At 53.1% G+C, this 19,810-nt stretch overlaps 9 protein-coding genes across 9 annotated transcripts; 6 read left to right on the forward strand and 3 right to left on the reverse strand.

Moving 5' to 3' along the window:
- Window positions 1-2,614: 2,614 nt before the first annotated feature.
- LTS14_010277 (uncharacterized protein) lies at window positions 2,615-3,955 on the forward strand (the record flags this gene model as incomplete). Its single annotated transcript, XM_064842953.1, has 1 exon — window positions 2,615-3,955. One exon carries the CDS (start codon window positions 2,615-2,617, stop codon window positions 3,953-3,955), a length of 1,341 nt encoding a protein of 446 aa, XP_064689516.1.
- A 525-nt stretch (window positions 3,956-4,480) lies between these two features.
- On the forward strand, window positions 4,481-5,577 carry LTS14_010278 (uncharacterized protein; the record flags this gene model as incomplete). Its single annotated transcript, XM_064842954.1, has 2 exons — window positions 4,481-5,406; window positions 5,466-5,577. 2 exons carry the CDS (start codon window positions 4,481-4,483, stop codon window positions 5,575-5,577), a joined length of 1,038 nt encoding a protein of 345 aa, XP_064689517.1.
- A 269-nt stretch (window positions 5,578-5,846) lies between these two features.
- On the forward strand, window positions 5,847-6,377 carry LTS14_010279 (uncharacterized protein; the record flags this gene model as incomplete). The annotated part of the gene is made up of 1 exon (XM_064842955.1): window positions 5,847-6,377. The coding sequence occupies one exon, from the start codon at window positions 5,847-5,849 to the stop codon at window positions 6,375-6,377; it is 531 nt and encodes a 176-aa protein (XP_064689518.1).
- A 1,202-nt stretch (window positions 6,378-7,579) lies between these two features.
- LTS14_010280 (uncharacterized protein) lies at window positions 7,580-8,167 on the forward strand (the record flags this gene model as incomplete). The annotated part of the gene is made up of 1 exon (XM_064842956.1): window positions 7,580-8,167. The coding sequence occupies one exon, from the start codon at window positions 7,580-7,582 to the stop codon at window positions 8,165-8,167; it is 588 nt and encodes a 195-aa protein (XP_064689519.1).
- An 854-nt stretch (window positions 8,168-9,021) lies between these two features.
- Window positions 9,022-9,920, forward strand: LTS14_010281 (uncharacterized protein; the record flags this gene model as incomplete). The annotated part of the gene is made up of 2 exons (XM_064842957.1): window positions 9,022-9,265; window positions 9,322-9,920. 2 exons carry the CDS (start codon window positions 9,022-9,024, stop codon window positions 9,918-9,920), a joined length of 843 nt encoding a protein of 280 aa, XP_064689520.1.
- A 596-nt stretch (window positions 9,921-10,516) lies between these two features.
- LTS14_010282 (uncharacterized protein) lies at window positions 10,517-12,738 on the forward strand (the record flags this gene model as incomplete). The annotated part of the gene is made up of 4 exons (XM_064842958.1): window positions 10,517-10,715; window positions 10,767-11,090; window positions 11,619-12,399; window positions 12,465-12,738. The coding sequence occupies 4 exons, from the start codon at window positions 10,517-10,519 to the stop codon at window positions 12,736-12,738; spliced, it is 1,578 nt and encodes a 525-aa protein (XP_064689521.1).
- Window positions 12,739-13,019: 281 nt separating this feature from the next.
- Window positions 13,020-14,396, reverse strand: LTS14_010283 (uncharacterized protein; the record flags this gene model as incomplete). Its single annotated transcript, XM_064842959.1, has 3 exons — window positions 13,020-13,867; window positions 13,925-14,188; window positions 14,246-14,396. 3 exons carry the CDS (start codon window positions 14,394-14,396, stop codon window positions 13,020-13,022), a joined length of 1,263 nt encoding a protein of 420 aa, XP_064689522.1.
- Window positions 14,397-15,826: 1,430 nt separating this feature from the next.
- LTS14_010284 (uncharacterized protein) lies at window positions 15,827-16,587 on the reverse strand (the record flags this gene model as incomplete). Its single annotated transcript, XM_064842960.1, has 3 exons — window positions 15,827-15,910; window positions 15,976-16,463; window positions 16,569-16,587. 3 exons carry the CDS (start codon window positions 16,585-16,587, stop codon window positions 15,827-15,829), a joined length of 591 nt encoding a protein of 196 aa, XP_064689523.1.
- Window positions 16,588-17,982: 1,395 nt separating this feature from the next.
- LTS14_010285 (uncharacterized protein) lies at window positions 17,983-19,597 on the reverse strand (the record flags this gene model as incomplete). The annotated part of the gene is made up of 2 exons (XM_064842961.1): window positions 17,983-18,283; window positions 18,345-19,597. The coding sequence occupies 2 exons, from the start codon at window positions 19,595-19,597 to the stop codon at window positions 17,983-17,985; spliced, it is 1,554 nt and encodes a 517-aa protein (XP_064689524.1).
- Window positions 19,598-19,810: the final 213 nt, after the last annotated feature.

Genomic DNA, 19,810 nt, shown 5'->3' on the forward strand with positions numbered 1-19,810 from the left:
TATGCAGCCTAGCCGAGCGAGTTGATTGAACCATCTCCTGGCGTGGTGTACAGGATGCTGCGGATATAGGCAAGCTTGAACTGGTGGTGAGTCGTTCTAGAGCGAGCATACCATCAAGGTGAGCAACCTGTCCCAAGGTTAGCTTCTCCTTGGTCTTTATACGTGGGATCTCATGCACTTCTACACACCATTGGTTCTTGGAAGGTAGGTACTCCAGGAAGACAGTGGTGTCAAGGACGAGGTTTCCACCGGCACCTTTCTGGCTGTCAATACGGTTCTTCCTCCAGCATATTCATGGTGCAGAACTTACCGAAGGCCCTGGCAGTTAGGAAGTATATGTTAGCTGATTCTGCCGCAACGGTACATCTAGAAGTGTTTCGGACACAGACTCACTAGAACGATATCAGCATGGTCACTCGATAGGCGTGTCTTTCGAAAGAATCACTCACCGATAGACAGACAAAAAGGCCTCAAGATTCTGATTAGCGTCTTGAACTTTCCGAGGGGCTTGCCTGGAGCTCACCGAGGACGATCCAGTTTGGCGCTGCTCCGGCGACGATGCAGAAGACGCTAGATATGAGCAGGGAGAAGTTGAATGCGTATTTGCGACCGATTACGTCAGCCGACAATCCCCAGAACAACGCTGAGGAGGAGTTAGAAAGAGGGTAAAGAACCAAAATGAAGGCTTGAAACGTACCCCCGACAAGCATCCCGACATATACCCTACAAAATGAGGTAGACCGTGTCAGCTATTCTTGCGCAGGTGAAGACATCTCTGGCCTTTCCACATACGCTATAGTCAAGCCATTGCTTTTCAGACGACATGGTTAGCCACTACTCTGCATCAAGAGCATCCTGACGGCATTCATGCTTACTGAAACGAGGGATTGAACTCAAAGGCGGCTTGGCCAGCGATAATCGACTGGATGAGGAGAATCCTTGAAGAGTAAGACGACCATGTTAGCTAGATGTACTGCAACGGTCAAGTGGGTGATTTGGGAAGTGTCTCGGGCGCGATAGCTTAGCTGTAGCCTTGGCAACAACGGTTCGAACCCGCTCGAAGAACAGATGCCTGCGAGATTATGGGGATGACTTACTACTACCATATCAGTACGTTTACTTGATATTCGTATCTGTATTCTTGGATCGCTCACCAGGGAGTCAACTGCGTAGCCGAATCTGTGGTGTGATTAATTTCAAATCACCTTCCAATTTTCGGTTCTCCATTTACCCATTGAGCACAAAAAGCTTCCACTGGTACATCGTCATGCCTATGTAGAAAGCCTGTTATTCTCGCCTCCTTCTCGAAATGTTCAAGTGCCGGCTTATCTCGTTCAAAGCATTGTTAACCAGGTTCATCTTCGCCTGTTTCCTTTTAGCCAGTATCCAAATCCTTCGCACGCTCTACTGAAGCTCAAGCTTACGGTCAACACTGGGTCGACGTCCTGCCCTCCTAAGATATCGCCCTTGCCGATCGAGAGGTCATCGTCGCTGTAGCGTGGTGCGACCACCTCATTCTTGTACTTGGTATCGTCCATGGCAGCCGCAGTGGAGGAGGTAAGACGAGGAGGTGATGGACGTGGAGTTCGAGAAGGTAAGGTTCGAGGTGGTGAAGTCGTTGAAAGGTGAAGTCAGGATCGATCGCGTTTCGTGTACGGAAAGCCGCAATCGGCAGGCACGTTCAGGTTCAGAAAAATAAGAGACGGGGCACGCGACACTCAGATAGATGTCTCAGCTGAAGTACTGTAACACCAGACGGGAAGAAAAGAAAACCATGGCAGCGACGAGGTGAGGGGTCCTATCGCTACAGTACCTTAGCGTGCACGTGGAGGGCTAGTGATGCAGACGGTCGATCTTGATGGCTTGGCCTTGGCTCGTGGTCGCTTTGTGCATCTGGATGGAGAGCGTGGATCCTGTGATCGATCTGTTATCTCTCCCTCATGTAGCTTGTATCAAGAGCTGATAACGATCTAGGCATCGCGCTGTTGAATTGGTTACGATAACCGCCGAGCACGTGCGTGGAGGTGGTGAGCATTGCTGTGGAGTGGAGAGTGGGGCAGGTTCATGCGGCTGAGGTCGGCTCAGCCGAGTCCAGATTTGTGCCCATCGCTCGTCACGTGCGTCTTAAGCAGTGCGCCGGATACTACTGTCGCATCCCGCATAGTTCGCAGCAAGCACTGCCGACGTCATCTCCAGTTCCGAACGGACGGGATGCCGAGAGATTGATCTTCAAAATTCGTGCCTTCCTCGTCTGGACGAATATCCCCTGGGGTAAATACACGGACAAGCTGGCGTAGTGTCTCCATGCCTTTCGTTCGCATGTTCTTGGATCTCAATTCGGAGCCCGATCAGGAGATCGACACTGCAACGTCATGCCCGACCCTGTGAGGCTGCTCCAACCCGTCTCCGACCATGTGAATCGCACGTGGTGATGAGCAGCTTGTTGGAACAGTCAGAAATTTGAAGAAGCTCGGAAGGTAAGACTGAGATCATCCCTTCATAGTCCTTCCTCTACATTCATGCCGCAGCTGTCTGCTATTCATACCTGACCCTATCATACAACGGCCAAACCATCGACTTCCAAGCAAAAGCTTGCCACTAGCCATTCTGGACCATGCAACAATCTTCAAGACTCCTGGCCGTCACCATCTTCTATCTCCTCGCCACCACCATCATCAGCCAGACAACAGCCCTCTCCCCACCAACCTGCCAAGGACTCGCACCACCCCAAACAAACCTCACTTCCGTCCGCACAGCCTTCACCTCAGTCCCGGGTACACCCTGGGGTCTCTCCTTCGCCGGCCCCTCCCATCCAAATCGCGCCTTCGTCACGCTCACGGGCCTCAGCGTCAATGGCTCCGTGCAGTATGGTAACGGCACACTCGGCGTTCTTGATACGACTTCCTTCCCACCTAAGCTGCTCCATCAGATTCCGCTACCTGTGTCTTTTCAACCTCCTGGGGTGGCTGCAGCGGCTAGTGCGGGGATTGCGCAGTTGAGTGTTAGTCCGGATAGGAAGCGGGTGCTTATCGCTGCGGGACCTGGAGGGATTGTGGTCGATGCTAGGAGGGCTCTTACTGGGGCGGCTGATGCTGTTCTTGGGACGTTGAAAGGTACGACTGGAGATATGTCACCCGGTACGAACGCGATTGCTGTTGCTGTCTCGCTGGATGAGAAGTATGCGATGGTGAGCCAGGAACATGGGAATGGGTCTGCGCTGGATAATGCTATGTCTACTCCCGGGAACTTGGATGTCTTTAGACTGGACGCGGATCCGAGGAAGCATAACGGTACAGGCGGCTACCTCATCGGCCAACTGAATCTCGGCTACAACGTCGCAGGCGCCACGATAGCACCAGATGGCAAACACCTCTACGTCACAAGCGAACGCTATACCTCCGCTGGCGCTCGTCTGAATACCTCAGTTCCTTGCTCAGCTCTCCTTCCAGGCTTCTTCAGCGTAGTCGATCTACATCAGCTGGAACACCACCCAGCCAAGGCAAGGCATATCGATATCCCAGCGGGCTTCGCACCAAATCGTTTTCGCCCTTCACCCCATGGGAAGACGGTATGGCTCACTGCTCGCGAAAGCAATGCTCTCTTGGCATACAACGCTTCTGCACTCCACTCCAACGACACAACCGCAGATGCTCTACTAGCAGTGATACAAGTAGGCAATGCACCCGTCGACCTCATCTTCGTCAAAAACGGCACAAGGATCGTGACGGCAGATTCGAATCGCTTTGGCTACGCTGGAGCTCTGGCTGGTCTGACCGTCGTGGAGGTGGAAGCTGGACTTAGTGGTAGCGGTGGTAATACGACGGCTGTACTGGGTAGAGTGCCTACGGGATTCTTTCCGAGGGACTTGGCGGTTAGTGAGGATGGGAGGTGGGTGTTGGGTTCGGTTTATAATTCCGGGAAGGTGCAGTACACCGATGTTGAGACGTTGCCGTGAGGTGGAATTAGCAAGATAGATGAGGATGGTTATGCCTTTATATGAGAGATGGAGGTAGGTTTGCGCTTGGGACTATTGGTCTTTGGGCTCACGCTCGAATGTCTCGCCACGGGATGGAAGCGAGGATGTCAAGGCGTAGAGTTGGGGATTCATGCCCGACAAGGCACGAATAGAACAACTTTCAATGGCCTCTATGGTAGCGCATGAGGTCGTGTCTTCTGGGGACTCTCGTCGCATCACATGACTTGATGTGTAATGAAGAACTCATGTCTATTATGTAATATGTATTGCGGTGTTTTCACTCGGCATCTGATCGCATGTGAAGCCAAGCCGAATCGAGCTCGCGCGTGCTCTTTCCGCTTTCGTCGTCAATGGCATTCTTGCTAACAATTGATTTTTCGAGGACGAATCCCAACACATGCAAACTTCACCAAGAATTTCTGTTGTGACACCGCAAGCCCGGCTTCTTGAGGCACCACCACAGCCTCTTCCTCTCAATACCTTCACCTCCACCAGTTTAGTGCCATGACTGCCCTCACATGGAACGAAGCTCTCTCTGGGGTCACGGGATCGATAAGCCTGGCATCATGGATCTTCCTCTTAGTGCCACAACTCGTGGAGAACTACACGGCTGGCAGCGCGGACGGTATCAGTCTCACCTTCCTCTTCATTTGGTTCATCGGGGACATTACAAACCTCGCGGGGGCCATCTGGGCCAGACTTGTTCCCACCGTCACGGCTCTGGCTATCTACTTCTGCTTTGCGGACGCGATCCTAATTGGGCAGTGTCTCTATTACAACGCGCTGAATAGACGGAAGGAAGGCGCGAAGGAGGACTTACGGGCGGCGAACGAGCAGACGGCGTTACTGAACGAGAATGGGGATGGGAATGGGCACGTGACGGCTTCGAAGGTTGCGCCGAAGGAACAGCATAGTTTGAACGATATACGAGAGGACAATCTGGGCTTGCCGGGGAGTAGGAGACGAAGCAGTGCGACTTCCTCGCATAAACAGACACTTCAGCGCACGCGGACTACGAGCTCCGGCGCAGGCGATTTGGCCGCTATCATGGAAGCTCCTGCCTCTTCTGCCTCGCCTTCCCAAACAAGGGCTTATGCGAAGAACGCTCTTTCCGTGATTATGATCCTGGTTGTAGGAACAGCAGGATGGGCCATTGCGTGGCAGACGGGCGCATGGCAGCCGACTCCCATAGGACGCGAGGATGGTGATAGCGAACCTACACCACTCGGAGCAGAGATCCTCGGCTATATTAGCGCGGTATGCTATCTCGGTGCTCGTATACCTCAGATCGTCAAGAACCAGCGGGAGAGGAGCTGTGATGGGCTGAGTCTGCTATTCGTCATCTTGTCCCTCTTAGGTAATGCCACCTATGGGATGGGCATCTTGTTTCACAGCGTGGAGAGGGAGTACATTATTACTAATCTGCCGTGGTGAGTTGTTCTTGTTCAACTATGGGATACAGAAGGTCCGGGCTAACAGTGTGGACTAGGCTTATTGGCTCGATTGGGACGATGGGTGAGGATGCCCTAATTTTTGTCCAGTTCAGGATGTTTGGGGAGAAGAAGGTGGTGGAGGAGGGTGAGGGCAGTGCGGTGGAGTGAGTGTAGGCATGACCATGGCACGCGCTCTCTGGAGTATTGCCTGGACAGACGGCTCCTTGCCAATACAACCTGCTCGGCCGAAGTTTTGCCGCAGCCTCACACCGGCACTTTCACTTTTCAGCCCCAAGGCGGAGCGACTCATCTGCCGTACTCTTCTCCGCATCCACGCCAACTTTGGCTGAGCGAGAGCGGAAGACACTTCGGACATTGACATCATACCGCCGGTGACCACAGTACCACCTCACAAGCCGTCGATCTCCCCACCCACCATGCCCTCCCGCAACCCACCCCAACCACTACGACCACAACAACCCTCTCCACCCTCCACCAAACCCAACCTCGACCTCACAGCCACTCACCTCGAACACCTCACCCTCCGCCTCGCCCAAGCCTTCCACGCCAACACCCTCCCCTCCAGCCTCGACCTCATCCGCTCCCTCTCCGCCCGAAACATACAAACCCACTGTCCCGACGCCGGCGCCGACGAGTTCATCCCGAATTCCGATGCGATGCCTATAGAGGAGTATATCGGGTATTTACAGGCTTATAGTTTGAAGTTTCCGGGGTGGGATGTGGTTATTCATCCTCCGAAGGCGGAGGTTGAAGAGGGGTGTAAGAGCGCGGTGGTGTGGTTGACATTGATGGCGAATTCGAGTGTAGTGGAGCGTGGGGGAGTGAAGACTGAGGGGGTTTATAAGATGTTTTGGCGATGGAGGAAAGGGAGGGGGTGGGAGGAGGCGGAAGGGTGGGAGTGGTGGAGGTATGAGCATCTGGATGGAGTCGCCGGTTATATGTTTTGAGCTTGGTGTGGTGTGGTGGAGTCGTGGATGATGGATTTGGGCCGTCGAACTGTGGCCTGGTGGAGTGGCTTCGTGGTGGAGCTGGATACACACTTCTATGCGCCAGGATTGTGGATATTGCTCAGCGTGCGCTGCTCGAGTATTGCGCTGGTGGCTTGGACGGTACTTCCCCCCCCGCCAACGTTTCTACTTACCCCAGGCCCGAAGTTGGGACTTCTGCAACGTTCAGGCAAGCGATGGAGTACATGCAGCTTTTGGGCGTCTCGATCGACACGACTGCTTAACGCGAAGAGCAGTCATGATCTGGACGACTAGCTCAGCTGCTGTACCGGTTTGACTTCCTGGCGACTTCCTGGCGACTGCCTCTTGCTCTAGGCAGCTTTGGCATATTGTACTTGGCTGTCGGAGTGAAGCATGCGGGTCCGAAGCTCCGTTCCTTTTCTGCGGCTCACTGGTCAAGTGTCCCACTTCGCCTCCTGATCAACTCGCCAGCCTCTCGCTTTTCCATGGAAAACCTACATGATACACTCCGCTGGCTGGGTGAAGAGTGCAGGTCGAGCATAGCGTCTGGTTCGGGCCTGGCTGGCTGGCTGGCTTTATCAACTTGTCCTTCTGACAACCACTTGGCATCTCCCTTCTGGTCTGCTGCATCCTCTGCACGATAGGACATCTTCAGCCGGCCGAGTGAAGCATGAGGGATCGCGGATCGGGTGTGCCAACTTGCTGGTGCTTGTTGCTGCCAGCCGAGAAGTTCACCATTGGAAAGAAAGACCATGACCTGGTACTCTCTGCCTTGCTACATCATCGACTCGCAAAGCATGCAACGCGGTAGCCGAAGATTCGTGGTTTCTTGACCGATGTTGCCGGCTCGCATTGCCCTACCTATCCTGCACTAGTCTAGCTGCTTCCAGACAGCCGTTCTAGGGCTGCTTAGGGCTTGGTATCGCTTATCTGATTCCGCCTCAGTATCATCACATCTCTGTCCATCATGCACTTTTATACTCTTCTTCTTTCCTATGCCAATTTGACTTCCTTATGTTTTTCTTGCAATAGACTCGCAGCACCCATGCGCTACACAGTCTCGACATAATATAACTGGACGAACACTTAGCTGACTGGAGCCACTTCACTGATCACTACTAGCTAGTACTTCATATACCCACCAGCCGACTGCAGAAACTTTCTTGGACTGTAGGCTTTCGATGGCCATCAAGACGCCTCACGGCTTCATCCACCAGGACGACTTCATCACCCAGGACCCGGAAGCAATAGCCAAACATCTCGAACACCTTACCAGACGCCTCTCGGAAGCTCTTACCGACCCTTTCAAGCACTCGAATATCACACTCTTGCGCTCCCATCTTGCAAAGCAGCTGGTCATTGGTGCTTCCGACCAGGACGACACCCATGGACTGATCCCGGAAGCTTCGATCATCTCGCCAGAGGAGTATATTGCTTTTGCCCAAGCTCGCAAGATTACGTTCCCCGGCTGGAGGCTGGAGGTTGTGCCGAACTTGAGTACTGCTGTCTCTGAGGACGGCAGGAGTGCGGCGGTGTGGTTGCTTACTAGGTCGACTGTTGATGAGAGGTTGAAGCGGGAGGGTGGTGATGGTGTTGGAGAGGAGGGGTGTGGAGGTGGGAAGGATGGCGTGGGTGAAAGTGGTAGTGGGAAGTGGAGAGAGAATATCTGCAAGGCTTATTGGAAGTTTCGGCCGTTGGAGGGCAGGTGGATTTGGTGGAAGTATGAGATGATGGATGGGCCGGCTGGGTGGATGTGTGGGGATTTGTGAGGTATTTCAACGCGTCAATGACAGTCAATCGCCCCGACGAGTCCTGGATCGTGCAGCCGGTGGACGATATAATGCTCGCTACTTTCCTGTGCAAGTCGAGAGATCAGGCTCATAGGCATGAATCTACCGGGCTGGAGCCTTCTGCAAGATGATGCTACCTCTGCAACCTCGATGAGAGTTGTCTCACCAAAAGTCCTGGCGAGCACAGCGTCTTATTGTGGGCTGCCGCTGCTCTTTTCGTCATCTGGATATACATCACGATCTGAAAACTTCGCCAGGGCTGCCAGAGATCCCCCTAGGTCGAGCTGATCGCGCATACTGAGAAGCCTGGAACGCTTCTGAGGGACATACGATCCTCGCAGAGAAGCGCTGTAGTGCTTGGTATTCTGGACATATGGCGAGGAAGTGTTCATGCGGCGTGCAGGACGCTTACTTGGCAGCATGATTTTGGCAATGGTGTGGTCAGCTTCGTAGCACTGAACCCTAGTGCTGGGTCACCAGCCTTATCACAAAGTGGCCCAAGGCCTGGTCTGGCCGTTATATCGTTGCAATACGCTCTGCAAATTCATCGGTACGGCTGGTGTGGTTACACGACGTGGGCTGACACCTCGCTTGTTATACCAGAAACAAGGGTTGTCACTCGAGCGGACTTACACGTTGCTCAAGCTATTGGAGCTGCTCACTCCTGTGCAGCCCATGGCGCGACAATGATCACGCCAGCCATGTTTCTACGTGGCTGCCTCAGCTGAAGTAGATATACGAAGGACCAGGCGACTCTTCCTCCATCTCACGTCCAGTTTTCACACTACTAAAGGACACACTTCCTCCACTCCATCAGTCAACTCAAGTCAACAATGAAGTCCCTCACCATTACTGCAACTCTTGCGACACTTGCAGTAGCTCCGCTGACCTCAGCCTGGGGTGATCTCGGCCATCGTACCGTTGGCTATCTTGCACAGCACTACTTTACGGATGCCGCTAGCCAACTCGTCCAAGCCATCCTACAGCCGACTGACACCTTTGACATCTCCGATGGTGCTGTCTGGCCTGACAAGGTCCGGCGCCGGCGAGAGTATACGGCTGGTTGGCACTTTATCGGTGAGCACTACCCTACATCGCTGTCAACGTTCCTATGCTTACCTTGACCGTATCAGACGCTGAGGACACACCACCGCAATACTGCAGCGTAGACTACTCTCGCGACTGCCCCGGTCGAAAAGGCTGCGTCATCTCCGCCATCATCAACCAGACTGCTCTCCTTTCAGATACTTCTCAAGATACCACTACCCGCAACGAGGCACTGAAGTACCTCTTGCACTTCCTCGGCGATGTTCATCAGCCTTTGCACACCGAAGCCATCGACCGCGGCGGCAACCAGATCAAGGTCTGCTTCGATGGCTCGTGCCGGAAGAACCTGAATCTGCACGAAGTCTGGGATACTGAGATACCTAACAAAATCAACGGACTCAAGCGCGAACCCAAGGTGGACGAGGAGAAGGAGACTGCGAAGAACTGGGCTGATGAGATGTTCCAGTCCGGTGGGAAGATAAGTATCTGCGACTTCACGGCTAGTAGTACGCAAGATTGTGCGTTGCAGTATGCCAAGGAGACGAACGTGTACGTTTATTCGTATGTTTTGAAGGATGGAGTTGATGGCCTGGAGGGTCAGGATCTGGGTGGTGAGTACTACGATGGTGCGGCACCGATTGTCAAAGCTCAGATTTTGGCCGCGGGTCAGAGGTTGGGTGCTTGAATTAATGCTATCGCGGCTAGTCTTGGGAGTGGTGAGATCAAGATGGACTTGTAGGCTGTAGGATGTGCTGTGTCTGCGGTGCGTGCTATAGGTGTGTAGTATCAATGGATACGCCAGAGGAGCAACACCACAATTGCGTGTGACCTTGCTGATCTCTGGCGTGCGTAGTGCTCCAAAGATAAGACAAAGCTCCGGGCTGTTGACGCCCAGCGTCGAGATCTCACAGGCAGAAAGGCTCATCCTTCGGTCGCATCAATAAGCGTTTGGGAATGATCATCATGAAGCTGCGTGATATATTTGATATATTCAGTATTCATGTGAGCTGCGCCATACTACGGCTTGCCGTAATCCGTCCCGTCTCGCGGCTGTGCACAACGTGTGCGACGCCAAGCCAATGATCGTTCAACGAAGAAGTATCGGGTTGGATTGATACCTGAGACGGAAGCGCCTACAATCTTGTCTCGCAAAGAGCCAAGATCTTCATAAAAGACAGCATATATGTCTACGAGCTCGCCGCAAAACAAGGGACTAGATCGCGAAAGACAATCACCGACAACACTGCGATATCTGTACAGAGACCTTGTTTGATCAGCAGGATGTACAAGACACCAGATGGCAAGAAGCACTTTAGCATGTTCAACCTTATGAACAATGCTTTCCCGAACTTTGCCTACGATGCCAAGGACGATGTTGAGCTTACGGCCATGCAGCAAGACGAACTGTTCCTGTATCAGCTGCAAGAGCCGAACCCAAAAGCACTAGGACCTTTAGCATGCTATCGTGCAGGTATCTGTGGTAAGTACAGCTTCGGAATGGAAAGCAAGCAGGCATCGTTGACGACGATAGATAATGCCCACACCTCGAAGCAGGTCCACTCAAGTCTTCTGCGCAACCATTGTCTTGGCCGTGAGACTGGTCTCCTGGACACGAGAAAGATCACCAAGCACTTCGCGAATGAGGTACCCTACATTAGCGTCCATGCCCAACGAAAGCTCATCACGTTGCTTTTTCTCTGGGAGGCAGAGGATGACCGATGGGAGCAGATCAAACACCGGCAGTCTGAGTATGCGGAGAAGGAAGCTGATGCTAGGAAGGCTGGTGATGTGGACATGGCTGGGAAGTATGCAACAACTATCGCTGAGTTGGAGAAGGAGAAGACTGTTCGGCCAAGTCAGAGAAGTGGATCGAGCATCTAAGTCGCGGCTGCTTGAACTGTGTTTCGTTGTATTGTTGTTGCAGTTGCGCGTATGTTCAGACTCGACGATATTGCCAACCTGTCTTTCTGACAAGTCGTTGGCTCGTCTCGTCTTGCCTCAGATTGCTCGTCGACGACCCCGCATCGTCATCTCATCTCCTTCCAGATGTCCAAGAACGAGCCCCGCACCCCCTCCTCCATCCTCCTCCGGTCTACCGCGGTACCACAATCCATGCTCACGGGACGAGGTCAAGTAAACACTGCCTATGAGGATCGTAATGTCTCGTGTAGCTCGTAGTCCTAATCATCGCTGGAATCCAAAACCTCCTTGAACGACAACGTCAACAACTCATCCATAACGGCTGCAAGAAGACAGCTGACAGCATCAATCATGGCACCAAAGACAATGCGAGCAGTGATCCTAAAATCCGACTTTAAAGTACCCATCTCCCATTTACCTCAAGGTACCACATCATACTAACGCATCCTCACCATCAAGGTAGCAGTGGAAGATCGTCCTGTCCCCACCATCCAGAAACCCACCGATGCAATTCTCAAAGTCACCTCCACAGCACTCTGCGGCAGCGACCTGCACTTCTACCGCGGCCACCTCAAATGTCCTCCCGACTTCATCTGTGGACATGAGTTTGTGGGCGAGATCGTCGAGAAGGGCGACAGCGTGAAGAGCTTCAATATTGGAGACAAAGTCGTCGTGCCCTTCTTCACAGCATGCGGAGAGTGCTACTATTGCGTCCGTGGCCAAGCCTCGCGATGTGCGAAAGGAGAGCTCTTCGGCAACAGCGTCCCGGCCAATACTGTTGATGGCGGACAAGCTGAGTACGTCCGATGTCCTCTTGCGGAGACCACCTTTGTCAAGGCACCAAGTGGGATCCCCGAGGAAATGCTGGTCCTTATGGCGGATATCTTCCCGACCGGATACTTCGCCGCAGCTCGCTTTCTCAAAGGCCTGTCAGATCGTGACAGGAAGGAGTTCACCGTAGCCATCATAGGAGCTGGTCCTGTTGGAGTCTGCGCTGCGACCTGTGCCTTGACGATGGTGGATAATGTGTATGTGATCGATAGCATAAAAGAGCGGCTGGATGAGGCAGAGAAGCTTGGCGCTAAAGTGATTCATAACAACGACAACCCCATCCAGAAGATTAAGGATGCTAGTGGAGGGAGAGGCGCAGATGTGGTTGTCGAATGCGTTGGCCATGCGGACGCTTTCCAATTGGCCTTCGATATGATCAGGCCTTGGGGCCAAATTAGCAGTATTGGGGTGCAGTATGTCTCGACCACTCCTCCCAGGTCCTCTTCCAATCAGACCGCTGATACTATCTCCGCACTAGCACCGAACAACTCCCCATGAACGGCCTCCTCTGCTACGGCAAGAACGTCACCATGGCATTCGGCCGCTGTCCCGTACGTTCAATCTTCGAGGATGCACTAAAGTTGTTAGTGCAGGAGCAAAAGAAAGTGGCTTTCCTCTGTGGTAAGACAATGAGTCTAGAGGATGCGCCTAAGGCTTATGAGGACTTTGAGGCGAGGAAGTGCCATAAGATCGTCTTCAAGATGGGTGAGGCGGCGAAGAAGGCGGGTGGGGAGATCAAGGCAGCAGCATGAGATGAATGTCTGTATAGGTTGATTGCTATCTTGTAGTGTAAATGGTTCCGATGTTCAACGAAGCTTACCTCTCCGTTTCATGGAATCGTGTCGGATGTGGCCTACTGTCGTGCCGCATCCAAGCTTCGTCACGATCCGGAAAACAGGAGCTGAACTAACGTAGCCTTTGCTTGGTATCGTTGGCAAGCGAGCGTCAAGTATAGGAAGGCATTGACGCAATTATCTGATCGAGAGGTGCCGTCTTCCCTGTTCTATTTTGAGATACGTAAGCAATCCAGCCCTCAATCCCCCGACCGCACAAAGTTCTTCCGCTCCCCCAATCTCGTGCTGATCCTCTTATGCAACTGCTCGTTATATGCATAAGTCAACACATCAGCGAACCCCATGAACTGCGTGGTAGCCTGCAACCCTTGCAACCATAGCGGAGAGGTGCCGAAGGCTTCCCAGACCCTATTCATGATTCCGGGGATCCAGAGGAGGATGTAAAGGATTGGGTATCCGTTGAGAAGGAGCATGCGGCGAAGGTCGCTTGTTGGGCGGACATAGGCTGGTTTCGTGCTTGAGGTGGTGGCGGCGGACTTGTTTGGAGACAAGATCGGAGCGGTCTGACAGGTCGAATATGCTGTCTGTTCGTCGGTCTGGCTTTCGTGCTGGGAGGATGAGCTGCCTTGAGTGTGTGATCGCTCAGGCAGCTCAGAGACTTCTTGTGCCGCGGTGATGACGGCGAAGTGCTTGTAGGAGGCTGTTTGTGGCGTGGTCTCGTGAGAGACATAATGATCATCCTTGACATCTATCCTGGCCGTGTAGTGCCGAAGCGGCTGCTCATCATCCTGGGAGATATCGTGACGATGACTCGATGTCAGCTCCACCTCATCGACTACACGGACATCGTGCATCGTCGCCCGGCGCGCACTCGAGGTCAAAGCCGTGCTGCGCTCGTTCATGGCGAATCGACCATAGATGCGCTTGAGGTGGATGTACACCCAAGTATAAATCCCAGCCGTGGTGACGAATATTGCCAGTCGCCATGCATGCGTGAGTGCGTAACGATCGCCAAAGTGCTCGCGGGTGATCCAGCACCAATTTCCAGTAACAGGGCCGTAGATCCCCAGACCCAAGCCGATATTACCTAGTCGCGGAGTCAGTCAATCATGGATATCTCGAGTCATGGATGGCGTAAACATACTCGTAATGATAGGCATGATCCACGGCACCGCACAGACACCCGCCAAGGTAAGCCATGACTGTTCAGCCGCTATATTGTTCTTCCGCACGGTAATGAGTACCGCGATCGAGATGACGAGGATGTTGAAGTCGATGGCTTGTACTGAGAACTGTCCAATATATGCGTTGGCTGTGCAGCCCGGTCCAGGCAAGAGAGAGTTGCGATTTCTCCAGTCCGAAAGCACCACTATGCCAGACACTGTATTGTTGAACGAATTGATCCAGTCTTGGTTTAGCGTCAGTACCATGTCTGTGGACTAGATGGATGTATCCTTTCACTTACCAGCAAGCAGTAAATTGCAGATAAGGACCTGTCGGAAATGCCTCTTGGGTGGGAAAACGACGTAGATGATAGCGAAGATTGTGCTTGCAAGGAGTGAGACCATCGAACCAATGAAGGTCGGAATGGCGATGGCGAGATGTGTAGCAGGCATCGTGAGATTATTCTTGCAAGGACGGTTGGCTGATCAGAGGAGAGACGTCAGGCTCCTGGGCCGTGTGGTTCGACCTGGCTGCATATATGCTAGATGCAAGCATCTGCCTTCTCCCACAAGCCATCCCGCAGATCGGCTTTCCTTTCCACCGTGCTGTATGTCATAGCGCAGAGTTTAGACATCCCGTCAAGACGCTTCGACGCACAGAGAAATGGCTCCTTGTCCACCACGCTAGATTCAACCGTGCATGGGCAGTACCAAATGTAAATCGTTCCATGGGAGTGGTGGAAGAGCATTGGCTGGAGTGGCGTGCGAAGCTTGTGCCGCCTATAGGCGCTCTGGCCCGTGGTCTCAGAGATGGAGATGTCGTCGATCCAGGTACAGAGGGACAGCCATGGGTCCCAAGTGTTCTCTTGCGTTTGTGCCACTGTGTCGATTCGCTTCCTCGTTGATAGTAGTGCAGTCTTGTGAAACCGATGTGCCGTGCATGGGATGTATAAGATCCTGTTCACAGCTTGTCTGGCTCCGGCTACGAGCACAGTGGTATGAGCGCGGGACGGAGGTGTGGAGAAGCTTTCTACACATCAACTCTATCCGAGATAGGGTTTCAAAGAAGATTGGCATGAATCGCGTCCAATACATTATCTCGAACTCTGGTTATTATTTAGGCTGTAGATCGAAGGTCGCGATGGGTTCAATACGATCTTGTTGGCGGCTGGGTAGAAGATCTTGCTGTGGAAAGGGGAGTTTGTTTCTGATCGATCGACATTTCTCTTGATCGATGGGCGGGTGAATGCGTCTATCAGCGGCGGATGAGGTGGTGTGGGCAGCATATTCAGAAAATCACCCGCAAGGCCTGGAAGCGATACTGTGGGAGTGACTCAATATGCTTTTGCTCTGGACGGACTGGAATGCTTTTTGCTTTGATCCGTCGCGAAGTCCGTTGCGCCTCTTGTTTGCAGCGTCATTGCGACTTTGGATGTCCATTGGATGTAAGACGATGGTGGTGAAGATGCATACGAGCGCCTTGGCGGTGGAAGTTGGCAAGATCCCGTGGTGGATGTCAAGGCGGTATTGTGGGTTGAAAGTCTGCTTGATTGCACGGTCTCTTCTCTCGTTCGCAGTGTCTCCAGCTACTACCGCAGGGTGCCATGCCGGTCTGCAGGACCCCACCAGCTGTTTGGCGTGCAATGGACAAGCGAAGTAGGAGTTTGATGACGCTTCGAAAGAGTCCAAAGTGGCGCTGTTGCAGACATCCTATTTCGTGAGCTTGCTACTCATACATATCATATCATATTCCGTCATTCAAGAAAGCATAACGGACTGCCCTCCTGCCAAGCGTGGTCCTTTCACCTTAGTCAACGCTTCCACCTAGGCCAGCTTCCCTTCTCCATCGCGCCACGAAAGCAAGTGTACTCTCGCGAAAGTCCTCAGAACTTAGGTTCATGCATCTTCGACTCGACCATAGCTAGCAACTCCATCCTTGACGAGCCGTGACCGGTGCCCATGTTGTTCTGGAGTACATGTTAGCGCTCTATCCCTCACAACAGCACCACGATCATATGACAAGTACACGTACCGCCTTCAGGTAGGTCTTCATATCCTCGACACTCCACTCCTGCGGATCGCTGAAGTCGGTGTTGCCCGGCTCGTGGATCTTCGACTCCACCATGGCCAGCAGCTCGTTCTTGCTCGAATCCTTCAAGAACTTCTCACCGCCCATGTTGCGGGTGTTGAGGAACTTCTTCATGTCGTCTACGGACCAGCTCTGGGGATCACCTTGGGGAGTGTAGGCTGGCTTCTTGGGCGCGGCGACGGCTAGGGGGCTGCGCTTGCTGGAGCTGCTGGAGGAGGTGGTGGTGGGGCTGGAGCTGCTCGTGGCGGACATGGAGGTGTAGACTTGGTAGGCGGCGAAGCCCAGGGCGATGGCTACTGCGCCGTAGATGAGGGTCTGGCACGTGCGAGTTAGTGGTGGTCGCGTGATGATCACCGTATGAGTGTTTGCTTGCCTTTTGGGTTTGGGGATCCATGATGATGATGATGATGATGATGGTGGTGATGATGAGGCTGTGTAGTGGTATGGGGTGGTTTGGAAGTGGATGTGTGGGTGAGGATCAAGGTGAGGGCTGGGGTTGAAGAGTCTCTCACTTGCTCAATAGTTGGTTCACCTACGTAGTTTGTACGTCTGCATCGTGGCGGCGGTGGCTGGTGGAGGCCTGCGGGGTCGAGCCGCTCTCAAAGTCACGTGCCGGGGCGAGTGTTGTTGACCTCGACACAAGCATTGCAGTATTGCTTCTCGTACATCTTAAGACCATAGACACATCATCCCAAGCGAGAAAAGCAGATCTTCCCAGTCAATATTGGTCCAGGGCAAACAGTATACAAAGGAGCACTAATGCAGTTGACTTCCTCTGATTGTGAAAGCTGTGGGTCATCCTGCATGGCCTTCAAGCTCACAGCCCTACATCCTTCAACATCGTCCAATCGTATCGTGCTGGTTCCTACCTTAGTCATGTTCGTATTCCTGGATTGGCGCCATGGTCGACCTCGGTGATATGAGAGGCATTGTATCAGCTACGGCTGAAGTTCATTCATTCATTCAACCAAACCAGAGCTTCCTTCTACCTCGCATTCCCGTATCTACCGCTTTACACATGGTCGATATCGGCGGTAATCGTGGACACGACCTCGTTGCTTTCGCCAAGAAGCTCAAACAATCTGGCCGTGAGAAAGATGTGGGTAAACTTGTCAACCAGGATCTAGAGAAAGTACTTGACGAAGTCCCGGCTGAATGGGAGGATGCTTTCACGAAGCAGCCGCACGACTTCTTCACGCCCCGGTCTCCCTCCTGCCGTGGTGCAAGGTTATATAATATGAAGATCGTACTCCACGATTGGCCGGACTCGGATTGTGTCAGGATCCTCTCGCACGTGAAAGATGCGATGACGCCTGGGTACTCAACGCTCCTGATCAATGAAGTTGTGCTTCCGGATACGGAATGTGGATGGCTGGCGGCAGGTATAGACATCACGATGTTGGCGTGCTTGAGTGGAAAGGAGAGGAGTGAGACGGAAGGGCGAAGTCTGGTTGGGCAGGTCAAGGGGTTGCAGGTTGTGAAGGTGTGGAAGCTTGCGGAGAGCGGGGAGGCGATCATGGAGGTGTGGAGGGTGCAGTGAAAGCGTACGTTGTCGGAGGGATGAAGAGTTACGGGTCATTTGGAAGGATCAAGGGATCGCGTGGTTAATCTCATGCAGCAGATGTACGTACACTTTGCTCGACTTCTCACTTGGAATTATGCTGCGTTGATGCATTATAGATTGGGTTGCAAAACATCTACGTTGTTTTGAAACACGGGATGATCGTGCTGTATAATGAAGGTATTGCCACCGAGCTACACTGACAACCTGTCCAGGCCATTAATGCGGGATCATCATCCTAGGTACCAACGCCAGCACCTCTAGCATGGCAGCTGCGGCTGTCAATCGGTATCGACCTCAGTCGCAGCTCGACTTGCTCTGGATGTACACCCACGCCATAGTCGCCCATCCATCTGCCGTACGCCTTGCGATGTCTCACTCATGTCACCTCACACCTTCTCAACAGTCCCGATCCGTCGACTTGCACCACGAATACTCTTGCCCTTGGAGTACAAGACATACGGGACAGGCAGGAAAGCCGTGGCGATACCTGCCAGCACGGTCGGGGCATGATGTACTCCTAGGTTCTTGTACATCGGTATCGACACCAAGACCATGGACCCTGCTACGACGTAGCGGACAAGGGTTATGGCGACGAGAGCCGAGGCCGCATATGTTGTGAAGCTTTGAATGATGTAGAGGTATGTCGAAAGGAAGAGCGCAAGCAGCGTGAATCCGAAGAAAGCGCACCTGTCCATTGTCAGCTGATTTTGGTGCGATAGTAGTAGAAATTGAGGCGGAGACGACTCACGCAATTATCGGACTCCAGTACGAGAAATCCGGGTAATCTGACCAAGCCAGCCAAAAGAGACAGATTGGAAGGATTGGTGCGGCGACCATTGCCCACCAAAGCATGGCTTCCGGCTCTGCATGATCTTTTCCGTTGGCTGCTGCCTTCTTGTACTCCCGGCCGATCAAGATACCGAAGATTGGCGTGGCTAGACCGCAGATGCACACACCGACAGAGGTGGCGACGAACATCAGATAGGCGCTGCCCTGGTTGAAATCGTAGGAAGCCGTGAAGATGTACGGAGCTCCTGTGAAAAAGCTGAATGACACGATGTAGACAAAGGTCAGGTAAGTGGTCAGGACAGCGATGATGGGCTCGGTCAGCAGCATCTCAACAGGCCGGTACAATGCTTGTGCAAGCTTTCGGCCAAGATTGACTGGCGTTGTCGATTCCTGCGGGCTTTTCCAACGAGTCTCTCCAGTCTTCGCTCTAAGTGCTTTCGCCTTCCATGTGAGGATGGTAGGCGCATATGTTTCTGGCAAGAACAGTATCATGATGATGAGTAGACCCCCAGAAATGCACAGAGCAATCCACTCTACCCACCTCCAATCCATCCCAGACCAGCCTACGTACGCCCCAGCCACTGGAGCGATCATGGGTCCAAGCAGCGCAATCATGCCGAAGTACGGAAAGATCTTCCCGCGTTTCTGATGATCGAAGCAATCACCGAGTGTTCCTCCTGCAGTCGTGAAGGCAGTGGAGCCGCAAAACCCAGCCAGGAACTTGAGGACTAGCTGAGCACCAAAGTTCGGCGCGAGTGCAGTCCCCAAAATCCAACAACAGAACAGAATCATGAAGGTGATATAGACGGAATTTCGACCGAACGTCTCGGAGAGTGGTCCGGCCAAGGGTGCACCGGCTCCGAACCCAACCAAGAAGAGCACCGTTGCTAAAGACTCTGCCTCTTCACTAACGTGAAACTCCCTTGCTGCTTGTGGTATTACTGGGGACTCAATCGATGAAGCGAAGCCAGATATAAAAGCCACAGCAGCGGTCATGCTGTTGGTGGAAACCTTCTTCCATGTGGGCCAGTTCTGCGGGTTGAGGCTATCGTGCGGGCCCTCGAACTCGACGAGGAAGAAAGCGTCTGATGCATCCTTCTCCATAGGTTCATATTTGACGGGTTGCTCTGCAGCCTCGACCGGTGCTTTGTTAGACTGTCCTCGGCGCGCCAGATCCCTTCGCAGGCGCGACTGTTGGAAGAAGGACTGCATGTCGTAGTTGATGACACAGATGCTGGGCCGGCCAAACGGCTACAGGGAGGGATGTGAGTCCGTATGGGCTTACTGAGGGTGAAGATATGCGTTCAGCTACTTGACCGGCAGTCTCTAGAGTCCGGATCGGAAGTTCGGTCGGTCGCAGTCGTGTACATGTGTGTATGAGCCTGGTCGAGAGGAGGATGTATCTTCCGCGGTGTGCGAGCAATT

This window comes from Recurvomyces mirabilis (assembly GCF_035927965.1).
Source record: "Recurvomyces mirabilis strain CCFEE 5264 chromosome Unknown scaffold_39, whole genome shotgun sequence".
In the NCBI taxonomy this organism is placed as follows: domain Eukaryota; kingdom Fungi; phylum Ascomycota; class Dothideomycetes; order Mycosphaerellales; family Teratosphaeriaceae; genus Recurvomyces; species Recurvomyces mirabilis.